The sequence below is a fragment of the Heterodontus francisci genome, chromosome 9 (assembly GCF_036365525.1).
Source record: "Heterodontus francisci isolate sHetFra1 chromosome 9, sHetFra1.hap1, whole genome shotgun sequence".
NCBI classification, from domain to species: Eukaryota; Metazoa; Chordata; class Chondrichthyes; order Heterodontiformes; family Heterodontidae; genus Heterodontus; species Heterodontus francisci.
Window position 1 is genome coordinate 84,424,391 of NC_090379.1, and position 20,526 is coordinate 84,444,916.

A 20,526-nucleotide genomic window follows, 5' to 3' on the forward strand; every position below is an offset into this window, starting at 1 on the left:
CACTGATTGCTGTGAATCCATCTGGCTTCTGGGTACTAGCTGTTCTGACCTGGAACCCAAGGAGAAATTCACGGTCATATTGCTTCTTGCCCTCTGGATTTAGCAATTTCCACTGCTCTTCTTTGAAGCTGGACACCAGGCCGTCATCAGGGCTTTCTTTGGTGCTGGTCTCAGTACTTTCACTTTCAGAAACAGGCTTAGAACCATTCTGTTCAGGTTCTAGCTCCTGATCCTCATTTTCTTCCATGTCTGCTTTATCAATCCCATTAATGTGTGCTCCGGTGGGGTCAGCGAGTTTGAATCCATGCCTATCGAAAAGGTTTACCCTATAAGGCTTCGGCCTTTAGCTACATAGAATGTGAAGCTGTCTCGGGTGACGTTTATGTAGCATACTGGAACTGTGATCATCCCCGAAACTGGAATGATAGTGTTCATAAGCTTGAAGAGTGTCTGTTGCAGGAGTGAGAAAGAATTGTGAAAAATATCGATGGTAGAAGCTTGTCACAAAAGATAGATACTTTTGCGCCAACATTGATAAGAAGTGACACTGAGATGCCTGCGATCTTGACCAAGCACTCCTTAAAGCGTGCTAAGGTGCTTTACTTTTTGTGATGGTAAATACATGTTGTACTTCACTCTCAGGAAGAGAGTCCCGCATGTGTTGAACTGATGAAGTCTTTTCCTTTGATGACCTGCACATCTTTGCAAAATGGTTCCACTTTGAACATGAGTCAAACCTATTCCCTCGAGCTAGAAATGGCATTGTGACTTGATGAGCAGTTCCACAATTTGGGCACAGTTTTGAAGGTAACTGACCATGATGAGGCACATTTTTATGAGGCTACTGAGGTCTTCTTAGCCTTAACCCGTGCACTGAAGCTGGTTGGGCAAGCTGTGTCTGCAATCCTGAGTCTAAGGGTGCATGTGTGTGTAACCTCTCCAAATCGAACATGGCAGATTCGATCTGGACTGCTAAGGTTATGGCTTTTTCCAAGGTTAAGTCATCATCCTCTGTGAGAAGACATTGCCGAATTCATGGAATTGAAGTCTTTTCAATTAATTGGTCACTGATTAGTTTGCTCATTAATGTGCCAAATTTACATGTAGATGCCAATTGCTGCAATGCTGTCACGTATTGTTTAATGGACTCACCATGTTCCTGGGATCTCTGGCGGAATGCGTATCACTCTATTATTACGCTTTTCTTTGGCCCGAAGTATTTTGCAAGAGCATTCATTGCCGTATCGAACATAGACTTATCTTCTGTTAGCTGCTTGAAGACTTGCTGTCCTTCTGCTCCTAAACAATGTACAATTGCTTTCTTACAGTTTGCTGCTATATCTGGGCTTTGCATCCCCATTGTGAGCAAGTAGATCTTGAACCCCGAAATCCATCACTCCCAACTCAAAGAAGCATTCCCTGGCATCAGAAGAAAAGGTTCTGGAACTGGTAACATTAGATTTTGTTCACTCATCCTCATCAACAGGTTTTTGTTGTGTTTACACTGGGTTACTGGGTTTAATTTCCATATCCGACTTACCTCTGAGCAATTCAGATATCACACTTGTGTTAAATAACTAACTTGTTTATTTAAAGCACATTAAATATAACTTAAAAGGTCTTACAGATTGCAGCACATGTCTTAACAGCAGCCTGTGTTCTGTGAGACGGATTCAAAAATGTCTCCTGGAAGCTTCCAGAAATCTCCCACAGTTCAACTCTTGCTCAGCAACTCCACTTAGAGGCTCAAGCAATCAAAACTGATCTGATCTGAGTTTCCTTAGCTATTCCAGTGGAGTTACACAATAACTCTGGTGGAGTCCAGCAAAACTTCTTCTACTTTCACAGTCACTGATGCACTTACTCTCCTGTTTATGTAGGCCATATGTCATCTAGCATAAATCTGGAGGTCAGCACATCCAATGAGATGAGGCCTCATTAAAGACTGTCAGCTTCTGTTTTTTTTTTTAGGAACTTGCTGTAGTTGCCTGTTAATTGCTTATTAAACTCACCACAGAAAATTAAATCTTATCATTACAAGCAGTACTGTGCTTTTATATTATAATTTTATTTCTTACTTTGCCTTTCTGTCTCTATTTTCTCTAAACTCTCTTAACTAATCTTTCTTTCCCTCTCTGTACATGATTGGACATTGAATTCATCCCTTTAATTCCCCATCTGTTTCAGTCCTTCCGGTGTTTATTTCCCAATCTTTAAATCTCATTGGTTAAGGAGATACCAGGTTCATACAGCTCCCAAATACTTTGTTTTCCTTGCTGCACCATTATCAGCTTGCATTTTCAGCAACTTTGTGGGTAAAACATTTTTGGGCTTAAGGGTGCAGGGGTAAGTCTAACAACAATGGACAGCATTAGATGCTGTGCCACAGCAATTTCTGGTCCACTGTGATGGTGTGCAATTTCTTACAGATGATCATATGCTATGTGGAAGTTTATCATCTAGTTTTGGCAAGAAATCATGATATATCATAGATATTTACTGGTTTCAGTTACAGCTTGTTGCTTAGAGTAATGTACAGTTTGCAGGCTCAAATTGTATTATCAGCTCCACATTGTTCTCTTGCTGGGGAATGTGGAGTACTGCATTCCAGCTTCCAAATGTTAGTCAAATTTTATGTTCGCAAAGAGCTGATGGATCATTCAGTTGAGGTGGTCCAATCAACTACTTCAAACCCTTGCAAACATTACTTCACATCAGTTAGTTCATTTTCTCCAGGTTGTCTCATATTGCTCAACAACATCTCATCTGGCCAACTTTATCATATTATACCCTGTAGTTTGCATTGATGCCAAGCTGGAAGATTTTGTTTTATTAAATTGAATCACATCAGAAATGGGGCAGAATCCCAGTGCAGTGCACGTATCTAATGAGGTTGACTTTGAGGACCATGCAAAATTAGTGTCTTCTTCATTTGTTTACCATTGAGATGGGGCACCAGTCATGGTCCCAGAGGCAACTCGGCAGTCCAGGGAAGAATGAGGATCTTGTGCTTGGCCACCAGCTAAGGCAGTAAAAAGAGTTCGGTTGGGTGGGGTGGGGGGGTGGTTTGCATTCGGAACAGGGCAAAGTGATGACTGGCATGGCCAGGAATTTAATATGGAGCCAGAAGGAGCATCCCTTCACCTCCTGGCTACACATTAAGGTAATTGAAAAACACCTTAGCTACAGCGAGGTTGCCAAGCGCCAGAGAATACCAACTAGAAACATAGAAAATAGGAGCAGGAGTAGGCCATTTGGCCCTTCGAGCCTGCTCCACCATTCATTATGATCATGGCTGATCATCCAACTCAGGAACCTGTTCCTGCTTTCTTTGATCCCTTTCGCCCCAAGAGATGTATATAAGTCCTTCTTGAAAACATACAGCGTTTTGGCCTGAACTGCTTTCTGTGGTAGCGAATTCCACAGGCTCACCACTCTCTGGGTGAAGAAATTTCTCCTCATCTCAGTCCTGAAAGGTTTACCCCGTATCCTGAGACTATGACCCCTGGTTCTGGACTCCCCCACCATCGGGAACATTCTTCCTGCATCTACCCTGTCAAGTCCTGTTAGAATTTTATAGGTTTCTATGATATCCCCTCTCACTCTTCTGAACTCCAGCGAATATAATCCTAACCAACTCAATCTCGCCTCATATGTCAGTCCTGCCATCCCAGGAATCAGTCTGGTAAACTTTCGCTGCACTCCCTTTATAGCAAGAACATCCTTCCTCAGATAAGGAGACCAAATCTGCACACAATATTCCAGGTGTGGCCTCACCAAGGCCCTGTATAACTGCAGCAAGACATCCCTGCTCCTGTACTCAAATCCTCTCGCTATGAAGGCCAACATACCATTTGCCTCTTTTATCGCCTGTTGCACCTGCATGCTTACCGTCAGCGACTGGTGTACGAGAACACCTGGGTCTCGTTGCATATTTCCCTCTCTCAGATTATAGCCGTTCAGATAATAATCTGCCTTCCTGTTTTTGCTACCAAAGTGGATAACCTCACATTTATCCACATTATACTGCATCTGCCATGCATTTGCCCACTCACTTAACTTGTCCAAATCACCCTGAAGCCTCTCTGCATCCTCCTCACAACTCACCCTCCCACCCCGTTTTGTGTCATCTGCAAATTTGGAGGTATTACATTTAGTTCCCTCAAATAAATCATGCACGCCGCAAACTACAGTTAGTCACTGAAGAATTTTGAAAAGGAGACCTCAAACAGGCTTCAAGCCCCTATTTGCCTATGGAAAAGGCCAAATGCATGTTTCAAGTACAGACTCTGAATGCACATACATGAAAATAGCAGGTGGTGCATGTTGGTGCCTGTTTCACACCAATAAATTTTGAGACCAAATTTTACACTACAACTAGCTAATTAGTGTATGGTTAAAGAAAGTGGTTTGTGAAGTTTAATTAAAATCTAAAAGCAAACTTTTAAGTTACTGACTTGATAAATTAGTTTTCATAGATAGTATTGTCTATCCATTTACCTATGAAACGAAAGCTCACATCGAACTTAGGGGCGAGGATAATAATTAACATGGGTTAAAAGTTTCTAACTGCTACACATGTATATAATGGGCTGAATTTGGCATTGGCGGCCATGGCAGGGGGGGGGCCCAAAAAATTCTTCCGGGAGAGGTCCGCCATGACCTCCGACACCAAGGCGGCCCCGCTGTATTTTACTGGTGGCAGCGATGCCTTGGTGCGGACCCTCCACCGCTCGGCGGCGAGGCCTTCATCTAAATATGCAAATCATATTACAATAAAGGAATAATTACCTATCTGATAGCGACGGCCATCCTACGCCGATATTCTGGCTGCTGGATGGAACTCCCACGCCTTCGGAACTCCGTTCAGAGTTCCGAGGCATGATACTGGTGGGAAGGGGGGAGGAGTGAGATTCTCGGGTCGGTGGGGGGGGCAGCGGGTGGGGGAAGCGGAGAAAACTCTATGGATTGGTGTGGGGTGGGGGGAATTGAGGGTTAAAGTTGTTAAAGGTCGGGGGGGTGGCGCGAAGGTCATGTTCTGAATCTAAGTTTTTTTTGGGGGGGGGAGCAGGCTATTAATGATTCGAAAATTCCTTGGGGGTGTGCGTGAGCGAAGTGAAGATGTTATGTAATGTGAAACTTAAATTTTACCACTTTAAAAATTAAAATTTCTTTGAAGAGCTTGAAGCCCTTTAAAAATGGTGCAGCGCCTGCGCGGTGGCGCCAGACGCCGTTGCTGGGGACGGAGCGGCCGCTGCCTCTACGTCATCAGCGACGGCCGCTCCACCCCCTCCATTTAAATAAGCCCCGCGCAAAATATCGCAGGGGCTCAGAGATGGCGCATCCGCGACTGAAGACCGCCGACAGCAGAGAGCGACACTGTGATTTGCGGCCCGCTCATAAATTTCAGCCCTATATGTCTGAATTACCTAAATCAGTCAAGATTCCACATTGGTTAACTCACTGTTTTTTAAAGACACGTGGTATCTTACTAAAATGATAATATTGATAATATGTCTATACATGCATCTCTTACATTCATTAAGTAGAATCAGCAGGATTAAAAATTTACATAAATCTGATAATGTAACTCAAGTGTGCAAAAATAAAAAGGATCTTTGGAACTTGGCTGTACAGAGTCCACCAAGATTGATCCAGTGAATTTGGCAGGAGATTGCATTGGCACCAAGAGACAGGCAGAGACAAGAATCACATACTTCAGAAGCCAGACTATTCTATAAACTCCACAAATACCATTGATAGATGCCATCTAATCACTGGTGAAATAATAGTTGAGAAGTTTGGATCAATGCCAAAACACTAAGACATTCAAGTACATTTAAGTGGTTGGCAATATATAGTAACATATAAATGAAGTGGAAAAAGATGGTTTTAAAAGGAGAAATTATAATCAAATGGTGATACATACATAATGATATACTTGGAATTCTTAACTTTAGTATTCAAGATTAATAACATGCCATGTGGCGCACAAAATGGTCACCAATAGTTATGTGGAAATGATTTTGATCATATTTAAAAGTAGCCCACACAGAAACATAATTCAAGTTTGCCAATTCATTCAATGATTTAAATTTATCAAACTATTTAGACTCTATTTTGAGAGATATGCGTAAATAAAAAGACCGCAGTTTTTCATTTAGCCAGAATATGTAGGGTCAGTGCAGAATCACATACTTTGCATGGTTGGTAGGGTACCACAGGGCAGGATTTTATCAGCCCTCTAATGACAGGCTGGGAAGCGGGGGCCCATAAAATGGCGAGGGATGGCAAGGAGTGGCATGCCCTTCGCCTTCCTGCCACCATGGCATTTTACCAGTGGCAGGCGGGCTCTTCACCATGTGGGAAACAGCCTGTTGAGCCCCGATGGCCTTCCTGCGGGCTCGGGCGGAGGGGTGGGGGCTGGGGAAAACTCACAATCAGGCATTCTGTGCCTCGTGGAAAGGTCCCCAGTGGTAATGGCCGCCCCTGCAGCAACTCTCCCCTCTTGCTCTCACCCACTCCACCCCACCCCTTACCTGACTGGCCCCAGCGACCCCAGACCCCACTAATCGGTTCAGAGGGCAGCCCAGACCCGTTGTGCCTGCTCCGTTAGGTGTATTCCCAGCAGTGACCCCCACTCCCGGTGTCGCTGCTGAGACTGCTGAACTATTGGCCGTCCAATTGGCTGGCAGCTCTTGGGTGTTGGCAACCAACCTTTAAAGGGGTGGGAGCCTCGACGGTAACTAATTAGTTGCTAGACGGCCCAAAAATGTGGCAGGGCCCCCCAAGCGGCCGAGGATTCGTTGCCCCTGGCTTTCGGGCCTGTCATCAGGGCACATCATGCCATTTAAATTCCAGTCACATTGGTCACTCATTCCTTTTCTTCCTTGCCCACGCTGGACATCACCATATTTTTTAAACTCTTAGTGCAACACTTCTCCAAAAAATGCTTCACACTACATTCGGGGCAAGGGCAGCTCTAAGATGGCATCCAGCACTAAGGTTACCCAGCTCCCTTCACAGTAATTACTTATTTGCACAATCTTAGAAACCCTTTACAAAAACAAAATACTGTGTATGCTGGAAATCTGAAAACACAAAATGCTGGAAATACTCTGCAGGTCAGGCAGCATCTGTGGAGACAGAAACAGAGTTAACGCTTCAGGATGATGGATGACCTTTCATTAGAACTATGATAGAGTGGAAGACAGAAGAGATTAAATCACAAAGAGTTGGTGGTGCAGGGCCAAAGGGAGTGATAATGGGACAAGTGAAGAAACAAAAGATGTGTCTAGGGGAGGTGTGAAGCAATTCACCATTCTGCCATTCACACCTCACCTAGAAACATCTTTAGTTTCTTTACTAGTCATATTACCACTCCCATTTGGCCCAGCACCACCAACTTTTTTGTCATTTAATCTCACCTGTCTTCCAACCCATCACAGACCTTCCCTTTTGTTCTTTCCCAACCTTCCCCAACCCCCTTCATTTGCTTAAAACCTATCGCATGTCTAACTTTTCCCAGCTTTGCCATAAGGTCATCAACCCAAAATGTTAACTCTGTTTCCCTCTCCAGAGATGCTGCCTGACCTGCTGAGTATTTCCAGCATTTTCTGTTTTTATTACTTTAAAGCTCCTCGTGAACTTAAACAGCCTCATACCCACACATCTCTTAGTTCACATATCCCATACCACTTGGCACACACTTCTCACACAATTGCTATCCTGACCCTAATTTATTCTATCTTCTTGGAGGGCAAAGTGGCATTCAAGGTCTGTCAAAGGCATGTCACTACAGGAAGCCACCTTTGACCCCTTCAAGGCCAAGGCCATGCAGCTCCTGCTTACTTATTTAGCTCTTGCATGGCAGAAAGCAAGTTTATCAGCATCTTGTCAGTGATAGATGAGCAACTGATGCCCTGACAGTTCTCTGAAGAATCACACAGCCACAAACTTCCTCCCCCAACCACCCCATCCCTCTTTCTCTGTCTCATTAACCCCAAGAGGATAATGCTCACCTATTCCTACATTCTAGCCTCCATTCCTGCAGATCAACCATAGGAACGGTAGTCGTGATGGGGGTGGGTGCTGGCATAGGAAGAGGAGGAAGAGGATAGAAGGTAGAGGAGGAAGAGGATAGAAGGTGGAGGAGGAGGAGCCGTGGAATTTTTTTCTTCCTGGTCATTTACAATGATTGAAGGTGAGGAAGAGAAAAAGGACCAACGCTATGAAGCTTCCAGATACCAGTCTATCCTTCCACATCCACTGAAGCATAAACTGCAGCTCTAGGGGCAATGGGGTTACAATGGAGTACAACATAAATCACAGCTTCTTGACCATGGCATTCACTGTGCTTCAGAACCTTCACAATCTGATAGCTGTCCTTAGAGCAACCAACCTGTTCATCAGTGGGGCCACCAAATTAGGGCCAAGTGGAATATCAATAAAAGTTGTCTGATATTACCATTGATTGGGCCACCACTACATACGGAGGTTCCCCTCAGAGCACCAGAGAATAAAGGTGGTGAAATCAGGCTGCTCAGCAGCAGACTCAAGATACCAGCTAGCAGTGCTTCCCTACCAGAGGCAAGCTGCTTTGAGACAAGGGCCACCTCAGACCCATGAACTTTTTTTTTAGTAAAGTATGAGCCGTCAACTTCTTTCTGCCTTCACAGCCTAGGAAAGCCTAAGTATAGGTTAGTAGGCACCTTGGGGAGGCACTGTGTAGGAAGCAAAGAGTAGGCCATGCTCGCTATAGTAAAATAGTGGGCTGAATTTAATGCACACGTCGCAGGTCCTGGCAGCAAACCAAGAAGTGGACGTAGTCGCCACTTGTCACGCGTGTGGCTAGCCCACTGCAGTCATGCAGTGGGCGGCCAATAATAATAATGGCAGTGTGGGGCCAGGCCAATCATGCAATGGGGGTGGAGTTCGAGGCGCTGAATACGGCATCAGCTGATTCCGGAACAGGTGCTGGTGCCATAATGAAAGCCCTGCCCGTCCTGCTTGCTTTGCTGCCTTACAACATTTGTTGTTTCGCGGTCTCGGCTGAAACTGGTGTTGGAGTATCTCCTGGACCCCCCCACCCCCACTCCCCTGGAGAAGGATGCCACAGTATTATGGTAGAGGTAAGACACAGGGTGGCCCCACAGTTTAGTAATGTCTCCCTGGAGATTCTCCGCCAGGCTACAAGGGAAAGTCGGGAGGTCTTCTTCCCCAGAGATGGCAAGAAGAGGTCCTCCCTCTGACCAGGAATGCAGAGGAGGTCAGTAGCTGTAAGGTCACCCCTGAACATGGGTCCAGTGCAGGAAAAGAGTCACTGGCTTCCTTTGTTCTGCCAAGGTGAGTGCCCATACCTCTCTCCTTTTTAGGGATTGTATGTGGCTACGCAAGAGGAAATGGGAGATGGGGAGGGAGGCACTACAAAGGTGCTGGCAAAGGGGGTTAGGCATTACCTCATCCTAACAGATGCAGGCTGTATTTCGGCCACCTTCTTTCACAGCTCACCCCCATTAACTCCTCTGTGGGCGGACAGAAGCATGAGCTATATGTGATACCCCAGTAGGGGACGAGGGGCTGCCAATACCAAAACTGTCATGTTGATCTTTCTGCGAAGTATATCCCTCTTTCCACTTTCAGGACAAAAGGGCCCATAACAGCAGGGAGATATCATGGACTGGTGTAGGAATACTAGACATCCGTCCTCTCTTGACAGCTAAGGAGGCAGCACTAGAGATATCAGGGACCCATTGTGGCTGCTCAATAGCGGATGGTGAGACTGGAGTCTCCATGCAAGAGTGAGGATTGTCTGCAATCGACATACAGTTCACTTCTGGAGACCCACATCATGCATGGTTAGCATGACGAGATCTGCAGAGCCTAACTCACACATGTTTGTGTTCTCTCATGTAAGTCGACATCTGTAGAAGACCCCAGCAGAAGGGGAACAGCCGTCAATCTCTGAGGAGGAACCGCAGCCAGAGAAAGCACCGTCCCATGACTCTCCTGCACCCTCCACCAGCACAGATACTTTCACCTCGGTGGGTTTCTACTCGGCTTTATAATCAGGGTCACGAGCTGGTGAGAGCACAGCACATGTGCCCAAGAGGACTGTGGGTGGCCAGGCCCATGCTGAGCCACAGGATGCGGATGAGTTAACAGCACAAGACATGCAGGGAGAGGTAAGGCAATATTTGGTGAAGGCGCCAGAGGCCATGCGCAGCCAAGAGCGGATGATGGAGTCCATCCATGCCATGAAAACTGCCATTTCCCAGCACATGGCTTCCACCATTGAGAGGTTGGAGAGCCAGAGTCCACAAATGCGCGCGGACCTACATACCATCGCCTTGGCCATGAGGTCAACGCAGCAGTGGTAAGGCGAGAGAAGACGAGGCCCTGGAAGTCTTCTCCAGTTCCTTGCCTTTCTCGGGTCAGCAGGGAGATTCAAGTAGGCCTTGAAAGGGAGTAGGAGAGGCTGCCCTCCACATCTGGGCGCTCTGAATGTGGACAGTGGCTCCTCAGCCCCTCTACCAGTGAGCCCAGCTCCAGGAGCCGCGACGCCTGAGGAGAGTCCTGCAGGCCTTGGGCAGTGAGAGAACTGCCAAAGTCATCACAGGCCAAGGGGCAGCATGATGAGCAGCCTTCCTCCAGCTCAGCTGCTAGCGCAAGGGTTACACCTCGTAGAAGCACTCGTAAACATATAAAGAAAACCACCACTTGGGGTTTCACGGGCATTTGACATTTTCCATTTGTCTTATGAAGTTTTTTCATTAGGCTGCATTTGCTGACAACGCCACCATTAGGTGGCGCTGCAATGGCACATGCACAAATGCAGCCTGTGCCACTAAAACGTCACAGTCTGCGACGTCAGGCAGCTGCCAGGATTAAAGATGGCGCTGCTCAAATAATCACACGATGGCAACCTAAACACATGGCAGCACACAACGGCCGGAGGGGAGGGAGTGGGCGGGCAGGGGAGGGGAGGGAGCGAGTGGGGAGGGGAGGGGAGGGAGCGGGCCGGGGGCTGAGCGAGTAGGCAGGTTGCGGGGGTCAGGAGTAGGCGGCGGAGGGAAGGAGGAGAGCGCACCCGCCACCAGCAAGGTCTTCGGCCAGGCTCTCCCTGCACCCGCTCTCTACCCGCTCCCCAGACCCCCTCTCCCCCCACCCCTTCTCTCTCCGGCCTGGATCCCCCCACCATCTGTCCGCGTTACGCGATGACGTCATCTGCGCATGCGCCAACCCCATCTGCCTGCGTTACGCGATGACCTCATCTGCGCATATGTCAACCAGTCCTGGCACTGCAGAACGCAGCGAATGCGCAGAGGGTAGGAACCAATCTGTGCATGTGTGCAGATTGACGCAGTCAGATGACGTAAGCTGCCGGCTGAATTGTCAGTAAACACTTTGTTTTCATTATTAAAGTTAACATTCATTGTGGAAAATGCTTATCTTTCAAGCCTCAATTGTGAAATGCTGACTTCACCCTTCCCCCTTAGTGGTTGTCATTGTAGGCACAGCCCTCATTTGGTAAGTGTCTCCCATAGGCCATAGCCCATGGTTAAGCTGGGCGCTATGCACAGAAGCCAAATAGAAAGGAAACGACAGACTGAATGCATTTGAGGTGAGTCTTTATTGATTTTACTATGAGAGGCCATCATGCTGGCTGGAAGCTGGTAGGTATGAGACTGTCTCTTGCCTTCTTCGTCGGTCGCTCAATGTGCCTGGGTTTATCAGATCCATGCCAGGGGATCTGAAGGCCCATGGAGCACTGTCCTTGGGGAGATGAACCTGCCTTGGCGGCTTTGCCTTTGGTGCTCCTCTTGGCTCTCTCAGCCTGACTGTCAGCTTCGGTCCACTAGCGCGTATAGTCGCAAGTCCTCTTGAACAAGGTATTGGTCACTAATAGCCTTCAGTGCCCACCCTTGCTGATAGCCAACCCTCTCGCCCGATAGTATGGCCACCCGATCCATTCACCTAGCAGTATGGCCACTCTTACAGACCATCCGAGACAAGGCCCACCCGATACTGACATCCAAGACCAAGCCCCTGGCCAGCAGACCACTCTAGACCAAGCCCACCCATGCACAGCACACAGCAATGTAGGGCGACAATGGCTTCCGCTGCCCCCTCTTCCCCTATCCCATGCTAGTCATGGCTGACTACCCATCATGGCACTGAGGCCTTGCCTCGATGCCGCCAGCTTTCAACGACCAGGGATCTGAAGGCATGTGAGGGTCGCCTGTCATTCTCTTAATTCCAAGCCCCCCTTGAATTGCTTTCAATTTCATGCAAATGTATTATAAGTAACTGTTCAACAATTTAAGTGGCAGTCCTGCTGCATCGGGGCGGCAGAGCCGCTTTGGTGCTTTCCTGCCACTGATTAAATCTGGAACCGACATCATGACTTTGGGTTTCTGGGCAGACGCATCTGATGCTATTCTCTGGTCCCCTTAGCCTCCATTCCACTCCAAATGGGGTCACTAAATTCAGCCCAGAATGTGCTACTTAGTTACTGATGGAGATTAGAATCGGAAAGGAAATGGTGCACTGATGTTGTGCTGATATCTCCATTAGGTAATGATGATTGGATGGTCATGCAAGGGCAAAAAAGGGCTTCTAGCCTGTTTTGTAGTAAGAAGGTTAGTGGTTCGAAGGAGCATCCCTTTATTTAGGAGTGAGGAGAAGGTGGTAAGGCTATGGTGTCCAAGATAGACTTGTTGATGGCATGTGCTGTGATGCCTCTTGCAATAAATGCTGCTCGAGTCTCCTATGGTGCTCCTCCTCTCTCATGATAAAGGCATATGAGAATATGCTCACTGAGATTGGCATACCTGCTCCTGAAAACCGTTAATTTAGGAAGCAGAATCAGAAAATCTGCTGAGAGTCTTTAGGCTTTAAAAACAGTTTGACAGCTATAGAACTCTGCAGTCCAGCTGTAGGTTCCATGTGGATCTACATGAAGATTCCAGAAATAACAGAGGGATTGATTACCGTGACCAGTTTGCCCCTACGTTTGTTTCTTTTTCTTTGGGCCAATACAGACCTCTGCCATTCTGATTTGCACCTCTTTCATAGGCTGAGACTCTTTTGTGGCATTAAAAAAGTGGATGCTAGCCTCAAATATTTAAATGACCCCCTGTCCACAGTATTCAAGATAGGGTCAACTGTGGGTCACCATGTCAGAATTCCCACTCTGCTGCATTTCTCCCTGCTCTCCTGGTTTCATAAAATTTCTATCCTCAATCGTCTGAATTTGGATTAAAAATAAACTTATTCAGTCATATTATTACAATCAAAGATGTGTCAATTAAGATTCATCTTGATCAAATTTAAAACCTTATGCTCTGGATTAGTTACATCTGCTAAATATAAAATGTAGCTTTTGATTTATTTATTGAAATCCCGGATGCAGTGTAATATTCCTGTTCATACTTCAACATCACAACCTTATAAAAAGTACAGATGTTACTGCACTGTAATTTTAGATTGTTTAAATGTTAGTACTTTTATCTTTGCCTATGACTGAATAAAAAATGCAGTTGCAACAGATCTTCCTGTTCATTTCTGCAGGATATAAGATGGTTAGCTGCCCAATACATCACCTAAGTAAAAATATAGGATTTCTTTTGGCTGATGCTCTCGAAGAATCATAGGACCAACAGAAGCAAAAACAGCTGTATTTATCTTATTTACATTTATATTCACACTTGTCTTCTAACACATTAAAAACTATTAGATGTATTTGTTTTTTAACTGCTAAAAAAGTAAGAAAAACATATTTCACATACCAGCAAGTAAGGTCTGGCCTTGCATCCAGCTAATATATTGACCATTTCCACTCTGCCAGCTGTAGAAGTTCATTTTTGAAAGGAGTTCAACTATTTTAAACCAGTTCCGAGAGAACATTGGCCAACAATCAAAAAAGTTCCAATTTGCATAAGTTTACTATTATTGGGGTAAGAGGGGCCACAAGATGTAAGGAAAGGCAACATTTACACTGGCTCAGTAGAGGCTGCCCTTCTGAGGTTAGGAGTTATGATAGATTTTTCAGACAGAGTAGAAATGGTATCTCTTTTCTGCATCTAATTCATGATATACTCCACTTAGCAGTACTTCCAAAGTAACCAAGTGTTCCATGTACCAGCAGTGACACCTCCTCCTTAATGAACATGAAATTTCAACCATAAATGTACGCTTAAAATTTTATGGGGTTAAAATCACACTGTGCAATATTAGCACAGAAATGTGTTGACTCAAAACTGCAACAATGTGGTTGTATTCTAACATCACAATCTAATTTTGCCCTACCGGTATCCTAAAATTCATCCTTTACAATTTTAAAAAGTTGAATGTCACCTAGATTTGGTTTATTTGAGAATGCACTATATTTTCTGTAGTTGAGAATCCATTGTAACACTCATTAAATACCTGCAATAAATGTGCATTAAATCTAACCTTTTTAGTCTTATTGGTCTTTCGGTAAGTGTCTGACAAAGGCTTCTTCATTTCCTTCACTGCTGCTTTAGAGAAGAGTTCTTCAAATCCTTCAGCATCTTGGATACAAGGCTCTTCCAGTGATTCCCAAATAGTTGATATTTTACCATCTCTGGAAAGAGTAAGGTAGGTAACCATTTACAAAACACTGCATTTACACAGTAACTAGCCTGTAAGGTAATCACACTGATTTAACATAAAGGCTTTGTAAATATAGCTTAAAAGCTAAAGCAAAACATTTTTGGCGAGCAGTAGCACAAAAACTTTAAATAATCTCATGTTTAGTTTTATAAAGAAACATAGAATACAGAACCTTGGACTTAATCTCAATAAATTTTATAAGACAGTTAGCAAGACAATCGAAAAACAATTTTATTTATTTACATCTGAGATAGAGTCATAGGGTCATAATGGCACAGAAGAAAGCCATTCGGTCCATCAAGTCCATGCCAGTTCTTGGCAGAGCAATCCAATCAGTGCCATTCCCCAGCTGTATCCCTCAAGTGTCTATCCAATTTCCTTTTGAAATCATTCATAGTCTCCACTTCCACCACCCTCATAGGCAGCGAGTTCCAGGTCATTACCACTAGCTGCGTAAAAAGAGTTTTTCCTCATACTGCCCTGCAACTCTTGCCCAAAATTTTAAAACTGTGTTCCTTCATCCTTGCACCATCAGCTAATAGGAATAGATATTCTTTGTCTACCCTATCAAAACCTGTCAGAAACCTGTACACCTCTATCAAATATCCCCTCAATCTCCTCTGCTCCAAGGAGAACACCACCAACTTCTCCAACCTAATCTTGTAACTAAAATCCGTCATCCTTGGACCCATTGTGGTAAATCTCCTCTGTACCCTCTTAAGGACACTCACATCCTTCCTAAAGTGTGGTGAACAGAACTGGAGACAATACTCCAGTTGTGGCCTAACCAGAGCTTTATAAAGGGTCAATGTAACCTCCCTGCTTTTGTACTCAATACCTCTCTTTATGAAGCCCAAGATCCCATTTGCTTTGCTAACTACTCTCTCAATATAGCCTGCCACCTTTAAAGATCTATGCACATGGATCCCCAGGTCCCTCTGTCCCTGTGCACCCTTTAGAACTGTATCACTTAGTCTACATTGCCTCTCACTATACCCTTTTGCCAAAATGGATCAACTCACATTTCTCTATTAAATTCCATCTGTCACTTGTCTGCCCATTCTGCAGCCTATGTCCTGTTGCAGTTGATTGGTATCATTCTCACCGTCTTTCACACCTCCAAGTTCAATACAGAAGCGTCAAAACTAGGCCACACATTGCTTGCTTTTCAGGGGTTAAAGACCTCTTAAGCCTCCAATATGGTGGGCAGGAAGCGCACACTCATTATGAGCTGGAATTTCCCATCATATTAGTAAAGCCCAAAACATGGGCATGCAACACACATGCCTGAAACAGGAGTTAGCCCCTTTGAGTATGCAAATAAGGACAGACTGCATTTAAGAAGGCTAGTATCTGTAAACTGTAATGGCAATAGTAATCAGGCAAAGAAGAAGAGCAGCTGATTTTTCACACCGTGAATTATTATGAGATAAGACAGAGGAGGGATTCAATTTTGGGATATGGTTAAGAAGCCTGCAGACAGTGCTGCTGAAGTGACTGGAAGGAAGTGGCACTGATAATATGAGCCAGGGCAGTACTGGACAACCTCTGCCACCATGTAGCTACCCAATGACAACTTTGATCATGAGAGAGAGCAGTGACAAGAGAAGGTCAAATGATAAAGTAGTCATTCCAACTCCCAGAAAACTTATTAACATGAAAGGAACTATGTCCATAGTCACATACCAATTGCATATTCAAGGAATGTAATCCCTTGTCATCAATTAAAGGGTAAGGGTTGACACTGAGGGCATGTATTACTACAAGTGTGCTGTCAATGAACCTAAAACCACATGCCGTCGAGTTCTGTCAGAAACTGGCATTCGTTACCTAGGTGGAATTATGGGATTTAGTTCAGATGGTGTTATACTATTTCAACATCATAATTTGCATACCTGTGCAAAGTAGAGCATTAGGCACGTAAATAACATCCAGAAAAATCCTTTGCATGCCAGTCATGAAATTGCGACAGTGAGTGATAAGTGGTAGCTCATGCATAGGCAATGAATAACAGGAATACAGAAAGCGTAGAATGAGGAAAGGTGTTTCAGCAGCACCAAGTCTGCTTCTTCTACTTAACAATGCATTATCAATCCAATATCAGTAATTTTGTGGTTAGGCAAACTCCACCCATTATTTAATAGTTAAATATACTTCTTTTGTAAAAGCATGTTGCAATAGTATTAAGCATTTTTTTAAAATTCCTATATCTTGCACTACTTCCAGGCACTTGCTAATTTGCTATTAGTCCTTTGGCAAACAACACAGGATAAAATTCCTGCTTTCTAAAACATAACAGAAATGCCTTTTTTGTAGTTGAAATTAAAGAACTGTTAGTGAAATAGCACAAACATACATTCTTGAAATATGCTATTCCTGGAAAAAGTGATTTTTTCATGGTTTGAAGTGCATTACAGATAAAGATTTAAATTCTTGACACTGGTAGCAGTTTATATATGGCAGTTGATCAAATTATCTTGCATTTAAATTTTTTAGGTTGAATAATAAAGTGCAAAGTAAAACCTCCATTTGCATTGGTATGCAATCAGTGATTGTACCTTCAGTGGACTAATTGCAGGTTGAAAGACAATTCATTTTCTAAACTCCTAAGGCTTGATACAGCATCCTTAGGAAAGTTCTCATCTGCTGTTTTTCTACTTATTAACTCAATCACCTTTGCTGTTAATTACACCTCATAAACAACATTTGTAAACAAGATACCATAATGTGGACTTTGAAGTATTGACGACCTTCAAATTTTGGTAAACAAAAAATCATGCAGAGTATTAACTCATATAATCTATTCCTTAGCTTTGCACTCAGGTAACCATTTCTGAACTGAGTACAATTGTTAGCCGCCGGGTAAAATTATATTGCAGTTACCTGTTGAATATCCTGTAATGTGCCCCCGTCCCCACAGAGTGATTGTTTATAGTAGTTTTTGATGGTGATATTACTTTAAAATTAGTTATAATTTACAACAATACAAAAATTCAGAATAAACTTGTGCTTCATAAACCCTATTGATGTTTGCTACCAGTAAATCTTGTGAATTTACAACTTCATATTATCATATTTAGTGTTAAGATATCAGCACACCTGCTTCACAAATTGAAATTCTTCACTACATGGGGGTAGAATTTTTGCTTTTGGCACAATCGAGAATCTGAGCACAAATTGTATCCAAATTACAACAGTTTTGAGAATTTCTTTCTCACTTTTTTGGTCAAACTCAGCTGCATATTGAACGTAAAATCTGCCATGAACCAGTACAGTCAGGCAGCATTTTAGAACATCATTTTAAAAAAATTTTAAATTTAATTTTAAATTTAAAAAAAATCCTTGATATATTTAAGAGTGGCAACTTGGTGCAGTTTGATCTGAAAATGGGTTTAATCACAAAAAATAAGCATTTATAATTAAGAGTGCCTAGTCCACGTCCTGTGAATAACCCAATTTTAAATAATTGAAAATGAATTGAAAAAAACTATACAGAAACATTTGCTAGTTATATTAGTGTATAGTAGCCAGTTTCTTAGTAAATTAAAAAAGATTGTCATCAAAACTTTCTGGAATATCACCTTGCACCTAAAAAAAATTTCAAAGCTTCCTTGCAGGTCTGTAAATGAGATCAATTAGCAGAAACTCACACTGATGATGAATTTTATCTGGAAACGTGATCAGTTTGTGGGTGGGGCCAACTTCCAGCTCCATGTTTTTACATTAGCACAAACCATTACATTCAGCATAAATCAAATTTCAATAAGTTGTGCTTAAAATTCTACAATCTTTTGCACTAGTTTGGCCTCCTTCAGGTGAATTGTGCTGAAAAAAGGAAAACTCCAGGCTCCTATTATTAGCACATAGGTTAATTAACATGTTCATATTGAATGACTGTGTAATGCTACTTTAAGAAAATTATGAAACTATCCAAAGTAAGTGCTAAAATTAATGAATTGATGAATTTCATTATAGTGTTGATAAAAGAAACAGGGGTAAAAAGGGTATGTATTTTATGTTGGTAAAGGTAGGGGGTGGAGTGGGGATTCAACAGAACATAAATATTGCCTTCAGTATTTGCATTTCCCTTTGTAAATTTCTGCATTTATCAGTGCTGGCCTATTGCTTCTAAACTAGGATAGAAAGGCATCAATTTGCTAATTAGTTTAATTAAAATGCTCTTACTTTGCATTATGCCCCATTTCAGGCCAACACAGTAGATCCTCGAGCTGCAGGCATCTGATTATGCCCACAGTGTTCAAAATCTTACCCTTCATGATCAGGTCATTAACATAATATTTCACTAGTGTTTTAATAACTTCTCAAAGGGTAGGAGTCATCAGAACATTAAAGGCTGTTAGTGTGTCCATAGCATTTTACTCAATTCTTCTTTTCCCACAAATTAACAAAAACAAGAACTCTTGCCCCATACTTCCTTTGCTAACCAACTAGTCATTCAACTATAATGCTATTTGATTGAGTTTATTATTAAGACTATGGGCTGAATTTATCACAGGTCCTGGTGATGAAGTGGGCAGTGTCTCCGCATGTCACATGAGCGGCCAACCAACTGCGATCATGTGGCAACCGGCCAATTACCATAACCGAGGCAGATGGCCCATTCTGTTGCAGGATGGGAGAGGGCTATGAGGCATTGATAGCGGCATCAGATGATGGAAACGCAGGTGCAGTTGCCATCTTTAAAACCCTGCCAGCCCCGCTTGTACTGCTGCCTTTGACTGATGCAGTGACTCTGGAGTATTGCAGCACCTTCACCCACCCGGCCCTCCCAACTGCTGCTGTTACTGTTGGACCCACTCCACTGCTGCTGTTGTTACTGCTGTCCCCGCCCTTCGCCACTGCTGCTGTTACTACTGGACCCACTCCACTGCTGCTGTTGTTACTGCTGTCCCCGCCCTTCGCCACTGCTGCTGTTACTGTTGGACCCACTCCACTGCTGCTGTTGTTACTGCTGTCCCCGCCCTTCGCCACTGCTGCTGTTACTACTGGACCCACTCCACTGCTGCTGTTGTTACTGCTGTCCCCGCCCTTCGCCACTGCTGCTGTTACTACTGGACCCACTCCACTGCTGCTGAAGTTACTGCTGTCCCCGCCCTTCGCCACTGCTGCTGTTACTACTGGACCCACTCCACTGCTGCTGAAGTTACTGCTGTCCCCGCCCTTCGCCACTGCTGCTGTTACTACTGGACCCACTCCACTGCTGCTGTTGTTACTGCTGTCCCCGCCCTTCGCCACTGCTGCTGTTACTACTGGACCCACTCCACTGCTGCTGAAGTTACTGCTGTCCCCGCCCTTCGCCACTGCTGCTGTTACTACTGGACCCACTCCACTGCTGCTGAAGTTACTGCTGTCCCCGCCCTTCGCCGCTGCTGCTGTTACTACTGGACCCACTCCACTGCTGCTGTTGTTACTGCTGTCCCCGCCCTTCGCCACTGCTGCTGTTACTACTGGACCCACTCCACTGCTGCTGTTGTTACTGCTGTCCCCGCCCTTCGCCACTGCTGCTGTTACTACTGGACCCACTCCACTGCTGCTGAAGTTACTGCTGTCCCCGCCCTTCGCCACTGCTGCTGTTACTACTGGACCCACTCCACTGCTGCTGAAGTTACTGCTGTCCCCGCCCTTCGCCACTGCTGCTGTTACTACTGGACCCACTCCACTGCTGCTGTTGTTACTGCTGTCCCCGCCCTTCGCCACTGCTGCTGTTACTACTGGACCCACTCCACTGCTGCTGAAGTTACTGCTGTCCCCACCCTTCGCCACTGCTGCTGTTACTACTGGACCCACTCCACTGCTGCTGAAGTTACTGCTGTCCCCGCCCTTCGCCACTGCTGCTGTTACTACTGGACCCACTCCACTGCTGCTGTT

The 20,526-nt window shown here is 44.5% G+C and overlaps 1 protein-coding gene across 2 annotated transcripts in view; it reads right to left on the reverse strand.

Annotated features, from left to right (window-relative positions):
• The window catches only part of fmn1 (formin 1), a 578,693-nt gene that overhangs the window by 295,497 nt on the left and 262,670 nt on the right, over positions 1–20,526 (reverse strand). For both annotated transcript variants that reach the window (XM_068039414.1, XM_068039415.1), the window contains one exon: positions 14,458–14,608. In XM_068039414.1, the coding sequence (XP_067895515.1) occupies positions 14,458–14,608 (151 nt within the window). The remainder of the gene's footprint in view (positions 1–14,457; positions 14,609–20,526) is intronic.